This window comes from Oryx dammah, unplaced genomic scaffold, assembly GCF_014754425.2.
Source record: "Oryx dammah isolate SB20612 unplaced genomic scaffold, SCBI_Odam_1.1 HiC_scaffold_10, whole genome shotgun sequence".
Lineage (NCBI taxonomy): Eukaryota > Metazoa > Chordata > Mammalia > Artiodactyla > Bovidae > Oryx > Oryx dammah.
Window position 1 is genome coordinate 11,128,713 of NW_024070194.1, and position 24,514 is coordinate 11,153,226.

At 45.2% G+C, this 24,514-nt stretch overlaps 1 protein-coding gene across 6 annotated transcripts in view; it reads right to left on the bottom strand.

Annotated features, from left to right (window-relative positions):
* Positions 1 to 3,150: 3,150 nt before the first annotated feature.
* IFT52 (intraflagellar transport 52) overlaps positions 3,151 to 24,514 on the bottom strand; it is a 28,585-nt gene continuing 7,221 nt past the window's right edge. For 2 of the 6 annotated variants that reach the window (XM_040248351.1, XM_040248352.1), the window contains 8 exons: positions 22,194 to 22,320; positions 18,822 to 18,908; positions 17,661 to 17,729; positions 13,512 to 13,666; positions 8,413 to 8,500; positions 7,166 to 7,274; positions 5,107 to 5,252; positions 3,151 to 3,401 (listed from right to left, as the gene is read on the bottom strand). In XM_040248351.1, the coding sequence (XP_040104285.1) occupies positions 3,363 to 3,401; positions 5,107 to 5,252; positions 7,166 to 7,274; positions 8,413 to 8,500; positions 13,512 to 13,666; positions 17,661 to 17,729; positions 18,822 to 18,908; positions 22,194 to 22,320 (820 nt within the window). In that variant the 3' untranslated portion in view covers positions 3,151 to 3,362. Of the gene's footprint in view, positions 3,402 to 5,106; positions 5,253 to 7,165; positions 8,501 to 13,194; positions 13,667 to 17,660; positions 17,730 to 18,821; positions 18,909 to 19,769; positions 19,962 to 22,193; positions 22,321 to 24,514 lie in introns of those variants that run through there. The other 4 variants (XR_005722492.1, XM_040248353.1, XR_005722491.1 and 1 more) reach the window with 4 other exon arrangements.

Sequence of the window (24,514 nt, forward strand, 5' to 3'; positions counted from 1 at the left end):
CTTGCAGGAGATAAAGGGACAATAGACACTATGATGAAACCATCAGATTTCTAGAATGTATGACACCTAGTTTAGTCTCTTCAAAAATTCAATGTGGGGGCAACCCTGATGGTCCAGTGCTTAAGACTCTGCACTTCTACTGATTGGGGAAGTTCCGTACGCTGTTAGGCATAACCAAAAAAAAAGAAATCAATGTCACTTTTAGAAAAAGGGAAAGATAAAGGAACACAAAGAGGTAAGGAGAGATTTTAAGAGACTAGAGACAATAAAATCCAATATGTGAAATTTGACTGGATCCTAGCTTGAAAAGATATAAAACACATTTTGGGGACAAATGGGGAACATTTGAATAAGTATTAAATACTCAGTTCAGTCAGTTGAGTTCAGTCGCTCAGTCGTGTCCGAATCCTTGTGACCCCATGGACTGCAGCACGCCAGGCCTCCCTGTCCATCGCCAATTCCCAGAGTTTACTCAAACTCACGTCCATTGAGTCAGTGATGCCATCCAGCCATCTTATTCTCTGTCGTCCCTTTTTCTCCTACCTTCAATCTTTCCCAGCATCAGGGTCTTTCCAAATGAGTCAGTTGTTCATTTTAGGTAGCCAAAGTATTGGTTTCAGCTTTAGCATCAGTCCTTCCAATGAATATTCAGGACTGATATCCTTTAGGATGGACTGGTTGGATGTTCATCTGAGTAAGTACTAAATACTAGATATGATAATGGTATACTGTAGTTACACAGTGATGTATATTAAGGGGTAAAGTGTTAGACTGAAATTTAATTTCAGATGTTCAGTAAGAAAAATTATACACACATACATTTAGTATATATGGCAATATGTTAACTTTAGAAAAGTAGGTTTATTGTACTTCTCTTTGCACTTTTCTGTTTCAAATTTTTCATAAGAAGTTGAGGAAAAGCAAAAATTATTGCCACAAGTCATCCGTAGATTCAGGGGAAAAGCCAGCTCATGGCAAGACAGGCCGTGCCCCTTCCAAGGAAACTTCTTGAGTCAGGAGTGTGATGGGAGAAGCTCCAGGTTAGCAGGCAGGCAGGTAGTCACTGTTCCTCTGCCCCTTGGTCTACAAGGAAAATGAACTTGGATTAGATCCAAAAAGTTCCTTCTGAAACTGTAGATAGGAGCATATAGGTACAAAGCAGTGGTTACGAGAGAGAAAGGGCCAGGGGCAGCGGGGGAAACGCTGTGGGAAATACAGAAGTAGAAATGCACACACGAAACTTACACACCAAGGTCACCTCAAAAAGTGAAATTGGAGTTATCTGTTGCTGCATAACAGATCACTCCAAGTCAGTGGCTTAAACTGCTGTTTTATTATGTTTATAGATTGTGTGGGTCAGGAATTCAGAAAGGTCAGAGCAGGGACAGTTTGCTCCCTAGCGTCTGGGACTTCAGCTAGGACAACTAGAAGGCTCGGGTGACTTCATGTCGGGGGCAGGAAGCATTTGGAGGCCTCTTCACTCATGAGTTTAGCAGGTGATGCTCATATGGGCTGGCTGTTGGCCAGAACGTCTATTCGTGGCCTATCCACATAGCCATCCAGGTAACCTCATGCTTCTTGCCTGGAAGCTTGTGGCTCTAAAGATGAGTGTCCCAAGAGAACCAGGCAGAAGCTGTCTAGCCTTTTATGACCTAGCCTCAGAAGTCACAGTATCACTTCCATAGTGCCAGATTCAGAGGCATGGATCACAGACCTCCCCTCTCAGTGGCAGGAGCACCAGACCCAGAGTGTAAGAGCACATGGGTTGGGAGGTAATTTTTGAGCACATTTTTGGAATTCCAAATATATTTCCACAACACTCGATGCTGTTCCAAAGCTGCTTGTCCCCAGCAGGCCCCCAGATTCTGCCCTTTCATCAAAGTGGTCTCCCCCGTCCCCAACACAGTGCTCTGACTGGGTCACTCGAGGAAGCCCTGCACAAGGGCTTGAGTGTGTGAGAGAATGGAAGCCCACAAACACAGCTTTAACATGAATAAATAAATCTTTTGAAATTCAGGATGTGACTTGAGTCTTTCATCCCAAGGTTTTAAATTAAAAATTTTTTAAAGTTCATTCCTTGACAGCATATTCTGGCTTCAGTGATCAACTCCATGTGAAAAACTAAGGTATTGAGACTGGACATCTTTTCCAAGCCTCATTTAGGGACTTCTAGCTATTGACTGGTTATTTACCACTTCCATGAATTGCCATTGTCTCAGTTGGTTCTTAGAGTCCAAACAAGCTCACCCTTTAGAATCCCCATCTTCCATTAGCTTCACCACTGTTCCAGGCAATGAGGCTCAAGATGTTGCCAACCTGACCTTCAACACCCAGACCAAATCTATTTCAGAATGCCAGCTTTCTTATATCATCATCTTAGGAATCTGTTTTTTTGGCTGTACCACAAAGGCCTGTGGGATCTTAGCTTACTGACCAGGGATCAAACCTGTGCCTGCTGCATTCAAAGTGCCGAGTCTTAATCACTGGACTGCCGGGGAAGTCCCTACAACAGCATCTTAAATCCCTGCCCTTGTTATTTCCTCTTGGAGTTATATAACGCCCCCTAAGGGGCTTCCTTCCACGCTTCCTACCTTTACAGAACCCATCAGCTAAGCTACTCCCATTGAACCACATCCCTTACAAACATGGTGGTGGGTGGATCTGCAATCTTTGTCTTTCAGGCTTTCCCTAAAGCTGGTTCCTAGTTTATCCAGTACATTGTGCATTTCCATATTGACTGTCATGCTCAAGCAAGTACAATCTCTCCCATTGTCCTTGGGACAGATGATCACCTTTGTCCTACATTCTAACCTAAAATGATAAAACAGTGGTTCAGGAGCTCAGAGGAGGGGGACAAACTGTGGGCTAAGACAACCGCTTCCAAATGGTTGAGCCTGTGGGCAGCGGGGAGGTGAAGGAGCGAGTGATCTATGTAAGGAGGACACCTACCAACTACTTTACCTTCCACTAGTGCCACCTGGGAGGCCTAGTCATAGGTATAGTGGGGCAAACAGACTGTGGGTTAAGTTTATTTTCTATCCTTTTGAACTAGAAAAGCTGTAGAGTACTTGTAAGTTTGAGAATTATTTATGCTTTTGATAAAATTACATCTAGAACTGGAAAGATTTCAATGAAAGACTGATGCATCAATTATCAAAGTAGAGATTCAAACATTTAATTTAAAAAATGGAACATATCTTACATAAGAAATGTCGTCCCTCTCTGAGCACTACACAAGATGCACAGACCTTCCCACAGGTCAGAGAGGAAAGACTGCACAGACAGTTTTCATAAACAACAGGGATACTTCAAGAAGTCTCTGAAGCATCGGGAGGCAGAAAATGCTGCAAGGGGCTTGGTCCTCAGGCTGTCCTGGAAGGCCGCGTGTCGGTGTCACGCTCCTGGAGGAGGGAGTAAGGCAGAAAGCTAGTGTTTCAGTTCAAAACCTAGACCGTGAACTCTTGCTGGTTTTGGACTTTGATGAGCGATTCTGATTGGGACACGGGTAATCTCTGGCTTTAAGGCTACATCCAGGCCAAGGATCAAGTTTTCATGACCATATAGGGCTCTGACCACAACCCACCACCCACCATGATGAGTGGGGAGCAAATACAGTTGAAGGTACTGATGGAAACACCACACCAGACTTCTTACCTTGGCCCTGGGGGCCTGACCCTGCCTTGCCACCAGCCTAAGTATTGCTGGGAATTTACTTGCTCCCCCTAACCCGCCCCACGTGTCAGTGCTGAGCAGGTTATCAACACCTTGCCTCTGAGGTGCCTTCCTGGCACCTATCTGAAGAGCACCGTAAATGCCCGTATATTCTTGCCTTGCCCACTGCATGGAGCTCAGACAGCAGGGACTGCATTCACTGCCATAAGCCTGATATCCAGCACCATGCTAGCGCACATGAGGCCTCCAGTATGAAGACTGAGCAGGGCCAGTGCCCACCAGCAGTGGCTCAGATCCTAATCAGTCTTTCTATTCAGCATCTAGAATCTGTTTGTGTGTGGAAAATGGACTCTTCATACTGTTTTATAGCCCTCTCCCCCCATCCCACTGCTGTATCATGAATGTCTTCCCAAGTGCTTGAACATCCTACTCAACATTCTTAACCTTATGCATGTACCCAGGTATTAACTAGTTCCCTACCGATGGTTTTCTTCTATGAAAACAATGCTTCACTGAGCATTCTGACTGGTAAATCTACACGTATTCAGAATTATATCTTTTTTTTTTTTTTAATTTTTTGGCTGTGTGGTGTGGTACTTGGGATGTTAGTTCCCCAACCAGGTATTGAACCTGTGCCCCCTGCACTGGAAGTGTGGCGTCTTAACCACTGAACTGCCAGGAAGTCCCAGGATTGTATTATTAAGACAAATTCTGCGGATTAAAATTGCTGGGTCAGAGGTATCCATGTATTTCAGGGCTTCTGAATATCTTAAAAAAATATCTCCATAAAAATGGAACCAGCTTATTCTCCAATCAGTAGTATATCAATGAATATCCATTTACCAGCAGTGGTCGGGCATTTAATTTTAGAAATCCTGTCCAGGGACAGATAAGATGAAGGCCTGGCATAATAAATTTTAAGTCCTTAGTCCAGGGCAAAATGATTTCTGTCCTCACATCCTGCTGCTCTGTCCTCAGCTAAGTTCTCGTCTGCTACATAGGCAAGACTGCTGTTCCTCAAACGAGCCAAGCAGAGTCCCTGGGACATTCATCTCCCAGGTATCTCCATGGGCAGCCCCTGAACACCTTCAAGTCCTGGCTCCCATGCCAGCTCTGGACTGTGTGTGGCCCACCATGACCACCCCTGAATCTTGCCACATTCAGTACACTGAGGACCCTGCTCTGTTTTTATACCACGTCTCATCTCCTGGCATCCTCTGTGATTTAATACTTAAGACACTACGTTGTTTGTTTACTGTCTGTCTCCCCCAGCTAGAATACACATTCCAAAAGCGCAGGAATCGTCATCTGTTTTGTCCACCTAGTAGACAGCGGAATACCGACAGAATGAACGAATGGCATAGAACGAGAGAAGTCCAGTTTATGGACGATATCCCCACTTGACCACTTGAGTGGGCCTCCTGGGCTCTGTACCTGGTTCAACTTCTTGAACTCCACCACCTGGAAGAAGATGTGCTCAAGGATGTGTCTGGCATCTTGCCGGTCCTTTGGGAGTTTACTGGTGACTCCAAGGATGTCGCCACACTTCCTGACATAGAATTCCAGGTCTTCTTCAGTACCTGAGCGCGGATGGGGTGGTTAGATTCCCCCTTGATTCTGCCCTGCCCCAAGTACAGACTTACTGTGGTCTGGGTATCCCTGTAGGGTTCCTACATCTCTCAAGATCTCTCACCTCTCCCTTGAGTAATGTGACCAAAGCACTCAAACAGTGATAGACTGTAGAGATCTCTGATGTGACGTTTTTGTAAATTCGTAGGCCAGAAGTGCGACACTCCTAGACAGAATAAAGCGGCACCGGTTCTGGCTCACTATTCCCAGATCCGGCATTTCTACGTTACAAAGAGGAGGAGCACCCAGCAGGAAATGAAGTTACCATGCTCTGGATGCTGCAGGGACCATTATGAGAAGGATATATGGGTATTTTAAAGAGCACTTATTATAGCAATCTTATAAAAAAAGGAATGAAAGAAAAAAATCACCCATAATTCTCTGAAACGATTTCAGGCTGTATATCAAGAATGGACAGTCATTACTTCTTTCTTTTTCCCCTCTGACTTGCATTTTTAAAGCTATGGTACAAATGATATCTCACTCTAACCCCCACCAATACTATCTAGGATAAATACTGCTATGTATGCCTGCATATCTACATGTGTAAAAAAAACCCCTCCATGTGTAAGGATCAGACTACAATAGTTCTGTAAGTTGCCTTTATCATTTAATGGTATAACATGGACATTCCATGTCAAAGCCTATGCTCATCTTTCAACAGTTTGTTTCTTTTTTTTTTTTTAACAAGTCTTCCTACTGATAGGCTGTTAGACTGTTGTCAATTTTTTGAATGATACAATTAATAGCTCTATAGCTGTACCTTTTTTGTTTTTCATTTCTACAAGAAATTCTGAAGATAGACTGCTAGAATCAGAAATGCTGGGTCAAAGCATCTAATCCTTCACAGGTCTATTATTCCTACAGGGTACTTACTGGGTCTTACTAATATCTGATTGCCCAGCACCTACCACAATATCTGGAACGGAACAGAAATGCAATGTCTGACATTGAACTATGTTCATTTTTGCATACTCCTTTCTGGTCTCTGAGCATATACAGATGTTTGCATAGTTGAGATCCTACCACAAGTGCAGTTTTATATTTTGCTTTCTTCATTTAGGAATCTCCAATTCACTCAGTGTCACCCCCCGGGCTTTGTGAAGCTCTTTTATAATGACTATGTTTTATCCCACTGACTGAATATGGCATCCTTTACTACCATTCCCCTATGACTGAACACTAAGGCTATTCCTAACTGTATTTTATTTATTAAATAAACAATGTAGTAGCCTCATCTGTATGCCTTCATTTGTCTCCCTAGGTTAGATTCCCAGGAGGGGGGTCACTGCCTCAAAATGGACAGTTACTTTTATGTCTCTGAGCACACGTGTGCAAGCCCACGTGCTGTGCAGGAGGCAGGGTACGTCAGGAGGAGCCCTGGGCTGACAGTCAGGAGCACCGCTCACTAAGCAGCTGTGTAGCCCGGGGCCTTTCCTCACCCATGGGTCAGGGTGGGCACACTGGACTCTCTAGGATCCCTTGCAGTCTGAAGTCTCTGTAATTCTCTTGACCCTAACTGAATCTTCTTAGTTAAGTGCTCCTATGACCACTGGCCACGATTTGCTATGTCGCAGCCAAGGTCAGGATTCATCCTGGGGTCACTCAACAGGTCAGAGATAAAGATGCACAGGAATTAAAGCTGAGATTCTGGCCTCCTCTTGGCACCGCCCTCTAACTCACTGAGCTAACTGGCTCTTACAGTCAACATCATTTACATGAGATAAACAAAACTGTCATTTTACATACTCCCATTCCTATTTTCTTCTCCCTAAACAAACTGTAAACTTCTCTCATGGCAAATCTCAGAAATTCACAATTTAGTAAAACTCACAAAAGAAAAAAAAAATTTGACCAAACTCACACTTATTGGTAATCTGAGCAAGCCGGGCCTTCTCAGAGGAGAACGTCTCATCTAAGTCAAACAGCTCCAGCGGAGGAGGTGGTAATTCCCTGAAACTAGGAGGGAAAACCTAAAAGGCAATGAGGTCTTTTATGAAAGAGCGTATCCAGAGCCATAACTAACAGGAATGAGACACAAGGAAAACGAGAGGATGAAACGCCCAGCGCCTGTCACCCCTCCGCCCTAACCCATGAGGCTGTAGCAAGCAAGACGGCGGCCCACTGGAAACAACCCAGCAGAACCAGCTCCAACCACCCCACCGAACTGACCAGGCTGGGGTCCCAGAGCCCATTAACTTGTTCAAGGACACAAAGCTTGGCGCTTCTCAGGCTTTTCTGTTGACCTTTTGACTGTTTCTCATCTAATCGTCACAGAAATTGGGGGAACGGATGTAGATTAATATAGAAAGTGCTGAACTTAGAGCCGGAGTTTACAGGTATGAACCAGCAGTGTGCTGCTAAATGCTGAGCTGTCACTTAAAACAAGAGGCCTGATCTGTAGCATTTGTCATTTTCTGTTCTATAAACACCTCCACCATGGCCGATTTTCAAGCTACCAAGCTGTATCCAGTTAACTGCCTTGTAACATTCCAGAATGTAGGAGGATAAGACAAATTTTTAAAATATTCATTCATTCATTCATTCATTTATTTATCTGCACTGGGTGTTAGTTGTGGGATCTTTATTTGCAGCATGTGAGATCTAGTTCCCTGACCAGGAATCAAACCTGGGCCCCCTGCATTGGGAGCATGGAGTCTTAACCTCTAGACCACCAGGGAAAGTCCAGCATAAGACAGTTCCAAAGGCAAGTGGAGCTCATGTTGAACTAGAATGTTGAAAAATACCATGGGGTTGGCCCCTGGGCTATGAGAACTGTGCTGTGAATCTCAGTGCCTGCTGCCTGGAAAGCTCAAAGCTTTCTAGCACAAACCTCTTCCTCCTCTTCACCCAGCAATTCTCATATATGCCCTCCAACCCAACAGGATGGGAAATGTTTAATAGCCAGGGAGGTCCTCGCCCTTGATTCCTCAGTTGAGAACCACATCAAATGGAAGTCCCTGCAGAATATTAACAGGCTTGGTCTCTGTGCATATTTAGAGCCAGAGATACGTGACCCCATGAGGAGGCCTGTTCTACAAGAGGCCCGCTGGCAAGGGAAGGGCAGACATCGAGGCTCTGCAGCCAGACGCTCCACGCCCACCCACTCACTGCTGGCTGAAGGGCTGGCAGCGGCGTCTCAAACTGAGGCTGTATGAGCTGCAGAGGTTCATGTTTCACGTTGAGCTGTTCATAAGCCCTGTGTAGAGAAGAAGATAAAAATGTGGGAATCAGGATGAGACACCAAGGCAAAGCACATCTAATTGATCACACGGTGCTCTTTTCCACAGAATCAGGCAGCGTAGCATCTTGGCAAAGAAAATTAAAATCACACAAATGGAATGAGCCTTTCAGACATCTCCATTGTAGTAGACAGTGCAACTTTATTGAGAATTGAGAGGGAAAGTTCTGTCAAGTTTCCTATCAGGCTTCTCCTGAATAGGCTTCTAATTTTTACCCACCAGACACTGTGAACTCTGCAACTCATTGTGTTTCCTTGTTTTCACCCTTAAGAGACAGGAGTCAAACCGGAAGTCTGAACAGAGCCGCAGGATATGCACTTCTGCGTGTTCATTCACTCCATAAACATTTACTGAACACCTACTGTGTGCTAGACAGTTTTATCTGCCAAGAGTCCAGCAGCAGGGGAAAAAAAGAGACCAAGGCAGGCCCTCATGGGACTGACATTCGAGCGGAAGAGAGACACCCAATAAACAAAAGCTATGATGCTGGGGATTAATAAGCATTAGGAAGAAAAGCAGGTCAGGAGAGAGGGACAGAGACAGGGCAGGGGTGGGAGTGTAGCTGGTCAGAGCCGCCTAAGTGGAGGCAGGGGCGGGGCGTGCGGCCGCCCTCAGTGGTGCCCTGGGCAAAGGTCAGGAAGGGGAAGGGGGTAGGGGGCGAGACATTTTCAGAGAACGGCAGGGCAGCCAGCGAGGCTGCAGTGCGCAGAGCAGGAGGAAGGGGTTTATGGAGTCGCGTGCTGACCTTCCCTCGACCCCTGCCCCGAGATCATTTTTTTTTTACTGCACTTCCCCTTTCCCTCCCTTCTCGTGAACATTCAGTTGACCTTTTGCATCACGTACAGGCTGCCAACTGGCTGACCTCCTCTGGAAATGAGGCAAATTAAAATATACTCAACCAACTAAAACTGTATGCTCGTGCGTGGCCTTTCAAAATTCATCTAAACAAGCAAATGCCAACAAGTGTGGACAAAGTTCATGCCTGTTTCTCTGCACGGGTGCTTGCTGAATGGACACCGATCTGCGACTGCAGAAAGGAGCTTATCTGAGCTTACTGCTGTCACCTCCTCTACTAGTCCCGGGTGTTCGGGGAGCCTCTTTCCTAGCAGTGAGCAGAAGAGCCCCACGGAGAGAAGAGAAATAAGGATTCTCGAGCATCTACCGCATACCATGCACTGTGCCTGGCCCTGGGTGAGGCACTGATTTCCCTGAATCCTCAATCCTGGGCAGTGGGTGTAATCTCATAGGAAGAGGAAACAGAGATAGAGAGAAGAAGTAGCTTCCCAAGGTCACAAGATTAAGAAGCCTCGGAGGCAAGATTAGAACTCAGATCTGGCTAATCAGAACCCTGCTAATCAGAAGCCCCATGACTGTCTACCCAGAAGGCAAAATGAAAGGCAGCTCTAAGATAAAAAGTCCTACTATCCACACACAAAGAACCCTGCTACCAGTCCTTGCCTTGGTCATAAGCTAAGCTAAGTTACTTCAGTCGTGTCAGACTCTGTGCGACCCCATAGACGGCAGCCCACCAGGCTCCCCCGTCCCTGGGATTCTCCAGGCAAGAACACTGGAGTGGGTTGCCGTTTCCTTCTCCATGAAAATATTCCATAAATGAATTTTAGTAACTCTTAAACATTCCACAAAATTTCCTAAGAACCTCTGAGAGTATAATACCTGGCAATCCCCTCTAAAACAGAAATTCACCTATCTGCTACATTACTGCTGATGATCTGAAATGTACATGGTCATCCTAGCCATGATATTCTGTTTTCTGTCCCCAGACAGAGCTGACTACTGAAGCCCTGTACTACTAATAAAACAAGTTCCACTAAGTCTTCCCTTTCTCCACTAAGCTCACCACCTGCCCAAATCTTCCTCCTACGATGAGCCAACATGTACCAGTCGGGGTGGGCTTGGGGGGGCGGGTGTGACTGGTGGAGAAGTTCATCTTAAAACCAAGCAAAACCTAATTCAGAAAGATGATCAGGACTTCCCTAGTGGTCCAGTGTCTGAGACTCCAAGCTCCTCATGCAGGGGGCCCAGATTCCATCCTGGTGACTGAAAGATCGCACAGGCCTGCAACTAAAGATCTGTGTGCCACAACTAAGACCTGGTACCACCAAAAACATTTTCTAAAAAAGAGAAAGATGATCAGTGTGGGAAAAGGGGAAGAATAAATGCCACTACTATACACAAATCTGTGAAATGGGGCTGCTCCATATTCCAGAATACTCTGGTCTGACCTTTGGCACTGCATTTTCACCACCCTCGTCTCACTCCCCACCCCACCATGAACAGTGAGGGCAGGCAGGCCCTTACCTCACTTAGGCCCTTATCTCTTAGGCAGGCCCTTATCTCTTACCTCATACCCCACAGGCATTAATAAAGACCAGAAGGACATAGGTGAATGGATAAAGAAGCTGTGGTACATATATACAATGGAATACTACTCAGCTACAAAAAGGAACGCATGTGAATCCATTCTAATGAGGTGGGTGAAACTAGAGCCTATTATATAGAGTGAAGTAAGCCAGAAAGAGAAAGAGAAAGATTGTATACTAACGCATATATATGGAATCCACAGAGACGGCACTGTTGGATTTATTTTCAGGGCAGCAATGGAGAAACAGACAAGAGAACAGACCTATGGACGTGGTGGGAGAGGAGGGAGAAGGGGAGATGTATGGACAGAGTAACACAGACATTTATATCCCCATATGTAAAACAGATAGCCAATGGGAGTTTGCTGTATGACTCAGGGAACTCAAACAGGGGCTTGTGACAGGCTGAAGGGTGGGATGGGGAGGGAGGGTACATGGGTGTACCTATAGCTGATTCTTGTTGACGTATGACAGAAAACCACAAAATTCTGTAAGGCAATCATCCTTCAATTAAAATTTTTTTAAAAAGAAAGGAATAATCTAAAACAAAGACCAGAAGGACAAATGAAGTCACCTCAGAGCGATACCCACAGTTGACTTAAACATTTAACAACTAATAGAACTGTTACTCAAAAATAGAAGCTGCCTTCAAAAGCTGTTATGTGCAAATGAAAATAATGTACGTGCTCCATAGGAACGCCTGCCCTCTGCTGTGGTATGAAAGACAAACAGTGAAAAGAGCCGTCCAGGCCTCTGAAACACCCACCACCTGACCCTGCAGACAAGAAAACTGCAAACGGTTCCAGTGAACCCCTCACGCCACACTGAAGGGTGGTTATGACAGCCCAGTCCTCCCCACATCGGGAGAAAAGCAGGTCAAACCTGCAGAAGCCGGCTGGACTGCAAGCAGCTAGTGAAGCAGGCTGACAAACTTCTTCAGAGAGAAGCCCTGAGTGAGAGAGCAAACACTGGTCAAAACCAAGCCAGTGAAGAGCCAGATGTGCAGCCAGAATGTCTGGCCCGGCAGTCAGGTGCGGGGAGGCAAGGGGTGCCAGAGAGGCCTGGGCAGCTCTGGGGACGCTGGTGCTGGGTGTTGGTGCTGCTCTTTGTATTAGTTTTGGTCGCACCGCATGGCGTGTGGGATCTTAGTTCCCGACCAGGGATTGAACCCATGCCCTCTGCAGTGGAAGTGCAGTCTTAACCACTGGATGACTGTTTTGCTTTTTGAGAAACAATCTAATCTCCTATGCTAACAAATCCCCAGATAATTTCTTCCTGGGTTCAGCGTTAAGATTGGCTGGATTCAGATTCAGGCCCCACTGAAAACTAGCTGTGTGACCTTAGACAAACCTCTTAACTTCTCTGTGCCTCAGTGTCCTCAACAGTGTACAACAAGAAGAATGAACCACATTCTGATTTTACATGATAAAGCAATGTACATAGGAAACTTAACATGATACTTATTAGAAGTCAAGGCTAAATGCAGTTCAAACAGCAACTAAGGATAAACTTGCTTGCCTGGACACACCCTGCCTTTGCTCATAGTGACCTCCCTGCAGAAGGCTCTCTTCCAGCACCCCCAACCCTCTCCTGAAATCCTCTCACCCCGTAAAATGCAGCATCCAGCAGAGGGCCAAGCAGACCCAGGTCACCAAGAAATGTTTTTGGAAATCATCAACAGCTGGCTCAAAGAGCCCCTCTTTCTTAAAGCCTTCCTGGCAACCCCAGTCACAATGGAATTCTCTTTCCTCATTGCGCCACGGCCTCTAGTTTTACATTTCATACTTTGCCTTAGATTGATAACCTTGCATCACAGCTTCTGTCCGTCTCCTCCATAAAACCCTACACTTTAGGTACAATGCTCAGCACAGTCAGAGCTTTAGGAGTACTTGCTGACCTTGTACATAAGTACAGGGGACAGGACATTAGACAGGCATCTGTAGCTATGCCTTCAGCCTTTGGTTTATTATTAGAGAATGTATTGATAGATCCTGTGCCAGGCCCAAGATGCTCAAAAATGTTAGTCCCTGCCTCTATCCTTAGGGATCCAACATAGAAGGCAAAAAACAACAACACAGCAGGCAATGATTTGGGGTCCAGCACTGCCCTGAGGGTCACTCGGGCCTGGCTTGAAATCCCTGCTCCCAACGTGGGAGCATCCTTCCCCAAGAAACCTCAGACTCCTCGACCAAAAATGAGGCAGGTAACTCAGAGGACCACTGAAAGCATTAAAAGAAGGCATAACACGGCGTGCTTACAGGGTGACTAACCATCTTGATTCACTGAGCAGGTCCCTGGGACATGGGGCTCTCTATGCAGCAAAGTCTCGGGCAACCAGGCCAAGCTGGTTCCTCTAAATGCCTGATACAGAGCCTGGAACACAGCAGAGGCTGATAACTGCAGGCAGTTTCCTTTGCATCAAGTACCCACCCCAATCCCCCAGCTGTCCTGGCTGACCTCATCACAGGTCTGAGAACACGTTTTGTACACCACACTTATTGTGACCCTATCTCCTGTCCCCAGGCTCGTGTTTGCAGACCGAATACTCAGAATGGAGTGCACAGCAGTGGAGAGCCGCAGTACTGACTTGATGACCTTCGGGAGGGAGGTAGTATCCAGCTGGTAAAGGGACAGGTCGAAGAGGCTGGTGAAGTCCCGCGGGTTCTCATCGCCCTCCTGGAGACACACTCGCAGCCGCTCGGACAGAGCGGCCGTGTCAGGCAGCATCATGTAGTCAGAAATCTGAAAGTGACAAGACGGTTCCTTTCAGCAGAGCAGGGGCTAGGATTTACTGTCTGGTCTCCAGCGCCTCAGGTCTGAATCTGCAGTATTTCTCTTCTCTTGCTAAGACATCTCTCTGATTACGCTTACTGACAGCCAACCCTTAAACATGCCCATTTCTGTGGAAAGAAGGACCAAGGTCACCCGGGTAACCCCAGCGCTGGAGAAATCCATGGTGCAGGCTGGTGCGCACACAGCTGGCCACGGCTGGAGAAACGCGTGACCCTGCTGGTGGCTCTCCTCCTTTCTGTGATCTGGAGGGCTGTCATCAACCCAATGCTCAAGTTCATTCCCTGTTCCCGTTCTCCTAGGCAGTTCTGTCTGCCACTTCAACCAACTAAAATGATTTTCCCTTTCTTAATTTTAGCTGGTGACCTTATTTTCTAGTTCAGAGAGAAATCAGAAGCAACCATAAAAGAAAATCCAAGTCTATCCTCTCTCCAGCCACCAGCATCTGGGCTGTATCCTCTGCTTTCCCGCCTGTCCTATGTATGAACCACGTGTGACCCCGGCACAGACAACCCCTCCCTGGACACTAGACCCTAATTCTTCTCGCCTAGCTGAGGACATGCCTGCAACCCTGCTGAGAACCTTGAATGACGACACCTTAGTTACAGTAGAAGACCAGGAAAACCTATGTCCCTCAATAGGTATAACACAGTCAGTACACTGCAGTACAAACAATGGACAATACAGCCTCCAAAAAACAATTCAAAGAAAGCTTTTTATGAACAATATGGAAAGATCTCCCAGACACAATATTTAAAAAGTGAGGTGCTAGGCAGTATATATACATACCATACATATAGCACCATCTGGGTAAAACAAGGGGGAAGGAGAGTACACACACACACCTGTTTGCTTATCTCTGTATAAACTATCTCTGGAATAACATATGAGCAACTGCTAAGATTGTTGTCACTGGGGAGGAGAACCAGGTGGCTGGGCAAAGGCAGAAGGGAGAGGCTTCAGTGTGCCTGCTCTTGAATTCGAAATGATGGGAAGACGTTACCTAGCCAGGCAATAAATTTAAGTTTAAATGAATGCATGCTGGCAACCAGAAGTTTGTGTGTTCTAATTTCCCTTTGAACTGCGTTTAACCTGGACTTCTAACAAGGCTAACTTGGTAACAGTTTGAAAAACTGATCTCTGAACTCACTCACAACAAACGGCTTCACATTCTCCACTGCCAGCGCTTGGGGAGATGTGTCTGAGCTTGATTTGATGACAGTGAGACTCTAAGTCAAACAAGAGCACTTTTTTCTATACCCCAAGCATCATAAACAACTTTTTAGACCAGAAACAAGGGAGAAGCATCAATAAATACACGTCCTTCCTGGCCTGATCTGGCTGATGCAGAGGCTTCAACCCTCTAGCAGGACACGTACGAGCGCACGGGGCGGGGAGGAGTGCGGGCCAAGCCGCCCCAAAGGTCACTCAGTTGTGCCCCACTCTGCAGCCCCATGGACCGCAGCCTGCCAGGCTCCTCTGGCCATGGGATTCTCAGGCAAGAATACTGGAGTGGGGTGCTGTGCCCTCTTCCAGGGGATCTTCCCAGGGCGTGTTTCTTATGGCTGCGAGTTCTCTACCACCAGCGCCACCTGGAAGATTTTCAGTATTTCTCACTGTGTCACGTTACTGCATTCAGTGTCTTACTTTTCAAAGCCTTACAAAACAAAGGACACTTTCCACCAGGTCTCCCACCTGGAAGGTATGTGAAACTGCACCGTTTTAGAGCTAGGAAGGCCTTAACAACACTCCCCTCCTCTGGCTTTGTAACCTCTGACGCTTTGCTTTGGAACCAGCCCAGTGTCTCACACGATGGAGAGAGAACAGAGCAGCAGAAAAGGCACAGGCTCTGGAATCAGCCTGAAGTGGGCACTAACAGTGGCTTAACCAGGTGTTAGTCGCTCAGTCGTGTCTGACCCTGTGACTCCATGGACTGTAGCCCACCGGGCTCCTCTGTCCATCAGATTCTCCAGGCAAGAATACTGGAGTGGGTAGCCATTCCCTTCTCCAGCGGATCTTCCCAACCCAGGAACAATGGCTTGGCCAGGGATTAATCTAAGTGGGAATCTTGAAGAATTTACTTACTTCCGTTTCCTCGGTTAGAAAACAGGAATGACAGAAACTGAGCAAGAGCAAGGTGGCCACACAGAACTGGAGCAGACACAGCACCTCTTAGCACCACTTCCCTCGGCACACAACACTCTAACTAGGGCTGGCGGCTGCCAGACGCATCATCCACTCAGAGCTGGGTCCTCTGAAACCCGAAAAGCCCATTCCTGGTTGTACCCCAATTCTTTGGTTTTGGGGCTTACATCACTTTTCAGGAGAAATTTAAGCACAACAGCCCCACACTTCATGTTTCCATGTGAAGGGATATTTTAGACGTGAGGCTCTCATGTTTCCAAACCTGAGTCAGCCCGACGTCTCCCAGCTGAGTCAGCCCGACGTTTCCCAGCCAAGTCAGTCCTCAGTCGAGGGCACAGGCCGTCGGTGATGGTCTCTGGCTACCTTGTGCTGCCTGCCAAGTCACTTCAGTCGTGTCCGACCCTGTGCGACCCCATAGACGGCAGCCCACCAGGCTCCCCCGTCCCTGGGACTCTCCAGGCAAGAACACTGGAGTGGGATGCCATTTCCTTCTCCAATGCATGAAAGAGAAAAGTCAAAGTGAAGTCGCTCAGTCGTGTCCAACTCTTAGTGACCCCGTGGACTACAGCCCACCAGGCTCCCCCATCCATGGGATTTTCCAGGCAAGAGTACTGGAGTGGGGTGCCATTGCCTTCTCCGGCTACCTTGTGCTACCTATAGCCAAAAAATCATTTTCCTGACAGGTCAGCAGTTAGGAAACACAGAGGTAAATGAAGAAGGAGTAGACTTTTGAGTCAGGAACCCTGGGTTTGCTTCCAGGCTCTGTAACTGCTGGCTCTTTGGGCATATTACAGTCTTGCAGAATTTCAGTTTCATTGATAAAAAGAGAATAAGACCATCTACTTCCCAGGGCTGTAGTGCGGTTTCAACAGAATGATTTATGTGGAAGTATATGATCTATACGGCCTGGTATTAATATATAACAAATACAAGAGTTTTTTTAAAAAGTCTTGATAGATGTAAAGCCCTTTTATACACTTTAGTTTAACAAGTAAATTTATGTTGATTCACTTATTATTATGATTCTCATAATTACCCTGTGAAAAAGGTACTAGCAGCCCCAAAACTAATGAGAAAATGAAGATGAGAAAAGGTTGGAAATAACCTGCTTAAGGTTTCAAGGCTCATGGTGGAGCGGGACCAAGAATGTAGTTACTGGTTCCCAGTCCAGTGCTGGTCGTTTATTTATTTTTTTAATATTTATTTGGCTCCACTGGGTCTTAGTTCCACACGAGGAAACTTCTTTTGCGGCATGTGGGATCTAGTTCCCCGACCATGGACTGAACCCAGGCCCCCTGCAATGGGAGCACAGAGTCTTAGCTACCAGACTACGAGGGAAGTCCCTCCAGTGCAGGTCTTTCCACTCTCCCATGTCTGATGAAGTATTATCATAATGCCTTTAGGATTGTTCTTCCTAAAGGCAACCAAATTGGAGTTTAAAACTTAAATTCTGATGATCTTTGTTCCTTTATGAAAAAGTACTTTTATATCCTTCATAGTTTTGAAGATGTATTTCTCTACAGATACTGATTCTGAAAGTTTCAGCCAGAGAGCATATGTTAAGTTCCAGTTACTACATATACAGACAGAGGCTCCCACCCCACTGAATTCTATGACTAATAATTTACTGATTTTTTTTTTTAACAGCATAGGCTTCGTCTTGCCAAAAAGCATCATTTCTTGCTATCTGTCTTACAGATAAGGTAAGAAATAGGTATGTTTTTGGAACTGTTCGAAGTGGTGCTGAGAAGCTGGACCCATTTTTCATTTCGAAGTTTTTAAGTAGTCTACAACCTCCTACCTCTGGGTCCTCGGCATCAATCTGGTTTAGGTGGATGTCTTCTGTTGTGAGCCACCGGAAAACAACATCCTAAATTTAAAGAAATAAACACAGAATTACACACTGTGTATTTGAGAAAGCTGTAGGCAGGACTAGAGAATTTAACAATCAAGGAAAATGATGACAGGAAAGAGACTATACAGCAGTGACTTGAAAAAGGGCAGTCACCCCTGTCTTGGTGAAATCATATAAAAACTTAAGTCTTTCTCAATCTAGTGCCATTTTTATTCTTAGAAACTTACCATTTATCTTAGGGCACTCAAGCCTTTAACCACAAGCCCAAATCTATTAAAACGTGTTCACAGTTCTGAAACAATCCCCGTGTAATGTGCTGATGACAGTCTGGACTTAAAAAGTAGAATACAGCAAGATGCCCCCAGAATGTGACCAAAGACGATGGGACTACATGTGGATTCCATAGAAACAAGATCTTCAATCAATCTCTCAACACAACAACAATCCTTAAGGCTGAAGGAACATCTTTCATTAATGAGAAAGTTCAGAGGGACCTTCTCCCTCTGGTGAGTGAGTCACCAGCATCACGCCAAAGTCCAGCTCTGACCAGCACCCTGCCATGCTTCCCAGGACATTCCCTTCACACCTGCCAAGCCTCTCCTTCATTCTCCACCTCAGTCAGCAGCCAGCCCCATCACAGTCTCCTTCATTCACGTCCTTGTCCCTCCTTGCTCATATGTTTCCCTCTCCCTTCCCTCTTCCACACCCAAAGACCTGACTATGCCCAAAGCTGCTGGACACTCTACAAGGGCTTGCCATGGCTTTTCAAAGAGAGTTTGAGTTCCAAGGCTCTACGCACAAGGCCCTGGCTGGCCTTGCTCCTCCCTGCTTCCCCAGGGAGGCTCCCAGCCCAGGTGGCAAGTTTAGAGACACGCACCGCATCCCTCTGCACTCACCTCTCTCACCTCTCACAGTCTCTCTCAATGTCCTGCACACTTCTGCAGAGCAGAGACTATGCCTGACTCACCTTTGTGTCCTTAGTGCCTGGAATATAATGGGCTCTGAAGAGCTGGTTTTAAATGAATAAATGAACTCAGCAGTACATTTTTTAAATGACATGAAAATCATATACAGTATTCATTAGTATGACAACAGAAAAGAGCTTACCATGATTTTGCTGTTTTCTTCTTTATCCAAATATTGGTCACTGAACATGTGACATGAGCCAAGCACTGCCAGTTTCCCACCTTGGTTCTGCTGATGACAAAGCAGGGTCAGCGATTCAGATCCCCAAATGGACCACGTGCATCCTAGTCACCAAACACTTATCATCACAACATGTGAGCAAATGTCTTCTACACTAACGTGTCAATTTACATGGGTATTTTAATGGTCTAGAAATGTCAATTATGACAACAATTATATTCCAACCTGCCTCTCAATATAGACATCACTTCCGTACCCTTCTATCTGACTTTAACAAAAAGTAATGTAAATTTGTTCAACAGTATTTCCCCAGTGTTAGTGAAATTATAAATGAAAATCATAATCTTAAAGGGAAATAAAAAAGACAAATTGAAAAACAATCTGTAAAGATTTAGACATTTTATGAGTACCAAAAAAAGTGTTTAAGAGACAGAAAACTAACCCACAAGCATGAAAAATTCACAAAAGAAATGACTAGCTAATAATAAAAAACTTTCAGATTAGTAATTTTTAAAAAAACAAAGTGTTTCTCCTGATAAGATTAATAAGTGAGAAAAAGTGACTCTAAGCCGTTGGTCAGGCTTCAGTGAGTCTCTGACATGGTGCTGAAACTGCCAACAAAAGCAGCATGAAATATAGCAGACGCTCTGCACACCTTTACACTAATAAACACAAAAGACTAGAAATAAATCCAAACACTCACCCAGAAATACGGTTAAAACAATGGAACCTCCCAGTTGTTAAGTTATATATTAGAAAGCATTTTCACTAACTTGGGAAAATGCTTCTGCCATAACATCAGGTTAAAAAAAAAAAAAGTATACCATCAATTGTAGACAGTTTAAAGCCTGTGAGGCAAATAAAAATGCAGCACCGGCGGAAGCGGGAGAAAATGACCACAATGTCCACCTGGCCCGCCTCCGAACAGCGCGAGAGGCGGCATGTTTCCCTCCATCTCTGTGTGTATCTTGTGGCTGCGCTCGGCCTTCCGTGTGGCATGGGAGCGCTGGATCAGGCGGGCTTCATCGCCCCATAGCATGTGGGATCTTAGTTCCCTCACCAGGGATCAAACCCGCATCCCTTGCACTGGAGGGCAGATCCTTAACCACTGAACCACCAGGGAAATCCTTCCATAGCTGTAGTTTAAAATACCGAGTATATATTATTTTGTCATAAGAAAAAAAGAGTACAGAATTAAAAATACAAAATGAAATCAGACTTTCTAGCAAAGTCATATACAGGGAAGACACAGTTGTAATGGTACTGAAAAAGAATGACACCTAAGCCACAGATGTTGGGAGACAAATACACAAATTTTGTAAATAAAACAAAATTTGCAAAACAAACTCTAAAAGGTCCCACATGAAAAGAAAATGCTCCATAGGAAAAATGATTTCTACACCATAACCACTGCAAACAGATTGGTTACTGAGAATAGGAAATTAATTGGGTGGAATTCTACAGAAAGAATGGGGAAATGACTGGATAAACTGGATTGTGATTTGAATCCCCACAGGCTAAGTAAATACATAAACCTCTATTCACAGATTTATCTTTTCCTTAATATACAGTTGACCTTTGAATGAACATGGGTTTCAACTGCATGGTTTCACTTACAAGTGAACTTTTTCAACAGTAGATACTACTGTACAACGCAGCCCATGGTCGACTGAATTCACAGAACCAGACTGCACAGATGGAGGCCTGGCTCTATCACACACAACTTTCCACCAAGCAATCGGCGCCTCTGACCCCCACACTGTTCATGGGTTCACTGTATTTTCTTTTTCCTACTTCATTTATTTCAAATAGACTGTAGATTGTTCTTTAATGCTTTTATTCTGTCCTGATAGATTATACCATTGTCTTCAGTGGCCTTTTCCAGCATCTGTCTATAACTTGTTCCAATTAAACAGGCATATGTTTACTCAAGGACCATTTGCTCCCTCAGTGTTAATGAAGACCTAGAAAGTCTTCTGATGAGCCCAGTGCTGGCCTGACCGTGCCCATGGGTCCGGGTGGAGCTCCTGCCTGGAACCACTGCCTCATCTCACCAACAAGAGTGACAGGCAGCAACCTCTCTGAAAGACTGTGTTTACAAGGCAGGACTGAAAGCCTATTAGGAGGAGAATATGGGCTTTAAATAGCTAGGCAATGAACAGATGATAATCCCATGAGTTCCAGAGGAAATGCCACACTTAGCACAGAACGGTATACCCACCAGATACTCCATACAAGTCCACTGATTAAGCCAGGTAACATCTCTGTGCCTGGTTAAAAAAAATCAAAGCTCTGGTATTACATATAATACCAGAGGCTCCTTAAGATGGTGTCTCATGACTTTTGTGTCTCTGAACAGACATTTCATGTAAACTGGTCATTTCCGCATCTTGAAACATTTAATAACACTTTAATTCTAAAACAATATTTCTCTCTGCTTAGGAGAGACTGCCATAACAGCTATACCAATTTTGTCTAAATATCATCTTTCAAGCACAGTATAGACATTTATTTACTTCCTAATAAAATGATGTCAGAAATTTTAAGTATGAGAAGGAGAAGTAATACCTAGGTCCCATAAAGAAAAATAGGATCCTGCTAAACTACAGACATGTGGGTCTCTGGACAAAAACTGGGAGGTCACTGGTAAATTCCACGTCTTGGCAGACAGATGAAGGTGGGTTCAACAGACATGAATTAAAAGGCAGTGGATACATGGGGTGATGATGACGACGACAATGCCCTCTCGAGCCACCTGAACCCGTAACTTGCAGGTACCCTAGGATGAGAACGGAACAACTAGTCTCCTGGAATGTTTTCCTGGGATGCACTAAAATACAAGCAGCACAATTCTGTGGTGTAGTTTGCGAAATCAGCCTTCCTCTGAGTGGATTCTCCTGCACTGAGGGTGAGAGCTGCGAGTCAGAGGCAGCTGTGCTACAGGCAGTCTCATGCTGCACTGGAAGAGCTCTGGACTCATAGTAAGAGCTAGGCTTAGGTCTTGGCTCCATCACTGACCACTGTTTCCCCATAAATAAAATGTAATTCAGTGAAATTCTCCTTCACAGGACTATTGTGAAGACCAGTGAGAAAATACAGGCATTTCCTGGTAGACCAGAGTTAGTCTACTGCAGGGGCATGGGTTCAATCCCTGGTTGGGGAGCTCAGATCCCGCATAGCGGTGCAGCACTGCCACCACGACCCCCCCCTGCCCCCGCCGTGCCCCCAAAAAGAGACAGATAATACATGAAACCCCTATAGAAGCAGTAAAGTAGTGTTCACAATTTCAGTAACAAAAATTACATATGCACCCATATCTAAGAAAGGCTGTACCTTCGAGTGATAGAAAGCCAGGATAGGTCTGTTAAGCGGGAAACAGACAGAGCCTGTGGACAGAACAGCCACGGCGGGTTTCGTGACGCTCAACGTGGCACCAAAAGGATAGACAAAGGTGAGAGCCCTGAAAGAAAGAAACATTCAAGGTGTTTAATAAAAAAGTTTTTGAAGATAATCTCAGTGTTTCTTGAGAAAGTGATGATCAAAATCTTCTATAAGCTTTAGTTAATTAACTCAAAATCAGTATAACTCTAAGTTTAATGAAGCATTTTAAGAAATGTGAATATAAATGAAAAATGTACAACTGTATGCATAAACAATTACAACAGAAAGAAATAAAGTAGTCCCTATGGAAGAAGTGGAAGAAGAGGAGGCTTCATCTAAGAAGTGAACCAGAACTGCACATGAGCCTGCTCTGGGGAACCATGTCTCAGACACAGTTTTCTCCCCTCATAAACCTGACTGGTGTTAGCGCCAGGGACCAATGTCTGCCACTGGAGGGGTGTGGAGCAGCTGAGGGCTTATACGAATACAGGCGTATATTTATCCCACACTGGACACTTCTACACAGACCAGTCTTGGAGTACCCCCTCTACTCTACACTGTTCTAGCAAAGACTATGAGTACCCAGAGTGAATCAGTAGTTGGGCAATGTACTCCTGGAAAAGGTGTGGGAGTGAGGGGCTAAGGGTGGGGTGCACACCTGGGTGAGGCCAGGCCCTGAAGGAGGAGGTAGGGCTTCAAGTGAAAGAAAAATGGAGGGATTTCCCTGGTGGTCCAGAGGTTAAAATTCTGCGCTTCCAATTCAGGGTGCGGGTTCCATCCCTGGTTGGGGAACTAGGATCTTGCATGCTACGTGGCCAAGAAAACAAAAGGAGCTTCACAGCCACAAAAGAAAAAGGAGCTCTCCAAAGTATTTATTTGAGAGAAGTGTTCTCAGAATGGAGAGAAACGGGAATCTTAAAAGCAAAGCATACAATTAGAAACTGGGGCAGGAGGTGGGAGGAACGGGCAGAGGGAATACCCAGGAAGAGCTGCCTATGAAGATTTTAACTTTTCTTTCCTTTAGACCATTCTTTTTAGCTTAAGTTTTCAACTATTTCCGTCTTGTGTCACTTTTCCCTGTTCCTTCAGTAAGTCTCATCTACAGCTATGACTTCTGTGTCTCATCGTGGTTGAGAAGAGGTACCTGCCCCACGTTGCCCATTCTCTTCCTTCTACCCCTACCCTAACAGTATCCCAGTAAGGGGGCTGCAGCCCAGCATTTCCAGAGCAGGAGCGGAAGGAAGTAAGCAGTTGCCAAGGAGGAAGAAAAGGGAGAAACAGTTGTGTATACGTCAGGGCCCATCCTTTCCCACAGTTTCCCAAGTGCACTCAAGGGAGATAATTCTTAAGAAAGCAAAGAGAATGGTCGCTTATAAGATGAAAACTGTCAAGCTATTTATATGCCTCTATTTCTTTTATTATTACTAAGAAATCAATCAGACTGACATTTTGATGAGACTTTAAGTGTTAAAACTAAACACCAACCCCCAAAACTAATATAGGACTTCTCCTAACATGTGTGAATGAGTAAGATTAACAGGGAAAGTGTATTTCTGGAAGAGGAAGCAGATATGTAAAGGTCCTAAGGTGAGAGAGAGCTTAGCATACTTAAGGAATTCAAGCAAAGTCAGCGTGACTACAGCAGAGTAAGAGAAGGAAAAAGGGAAGGGATAAAATACCCGGGGCTAAAGGACAGCCTGAGGCTCCAACAGCTATGAGATTTCAAAGCACGAAGCAGGGCTGCTTATCCACACCTCAGAGCCTCTCAAGACACAGCTCTGCTTCCGAGGTAACCCAGGAAAGGAACAACCTGCCATCTGCCCTTCACTACGACGACTGACGAAGTGAGACTGGGACAGCAGGTAAGATGCATGCCTCACACCTCACGAGCACGCCCACAGGTGTGCCTCGCTGGGGTTTCCCAACAGCTCTCTCAGATTCATATCGTACCTGTTACGCAAATATAGCAACTGACGCTAAGAGTTACTTTGCCCTGGGCCACCCTGCAAGGAAGGCATGAAATTGGAAACTTCTAAATCCAAGTCCACAGTTCTTTCACTTCTTTACCAAGAATCAGATTGTGATTCTTAAATGTCCAAAAATGTTAACTTACATGTTGCTACTTATTTTTACCCTTTATGACTTTACTGTGGTTTCATACTAAGAAAGGTTTTTTTTTCCTCTAAGATTATAAAACATTCACTTACAGTTTCTTTCAGTACTGCTGTGGTCTGATTTTTAATATTTAAAAATTAAACCCATCTGAAATATAT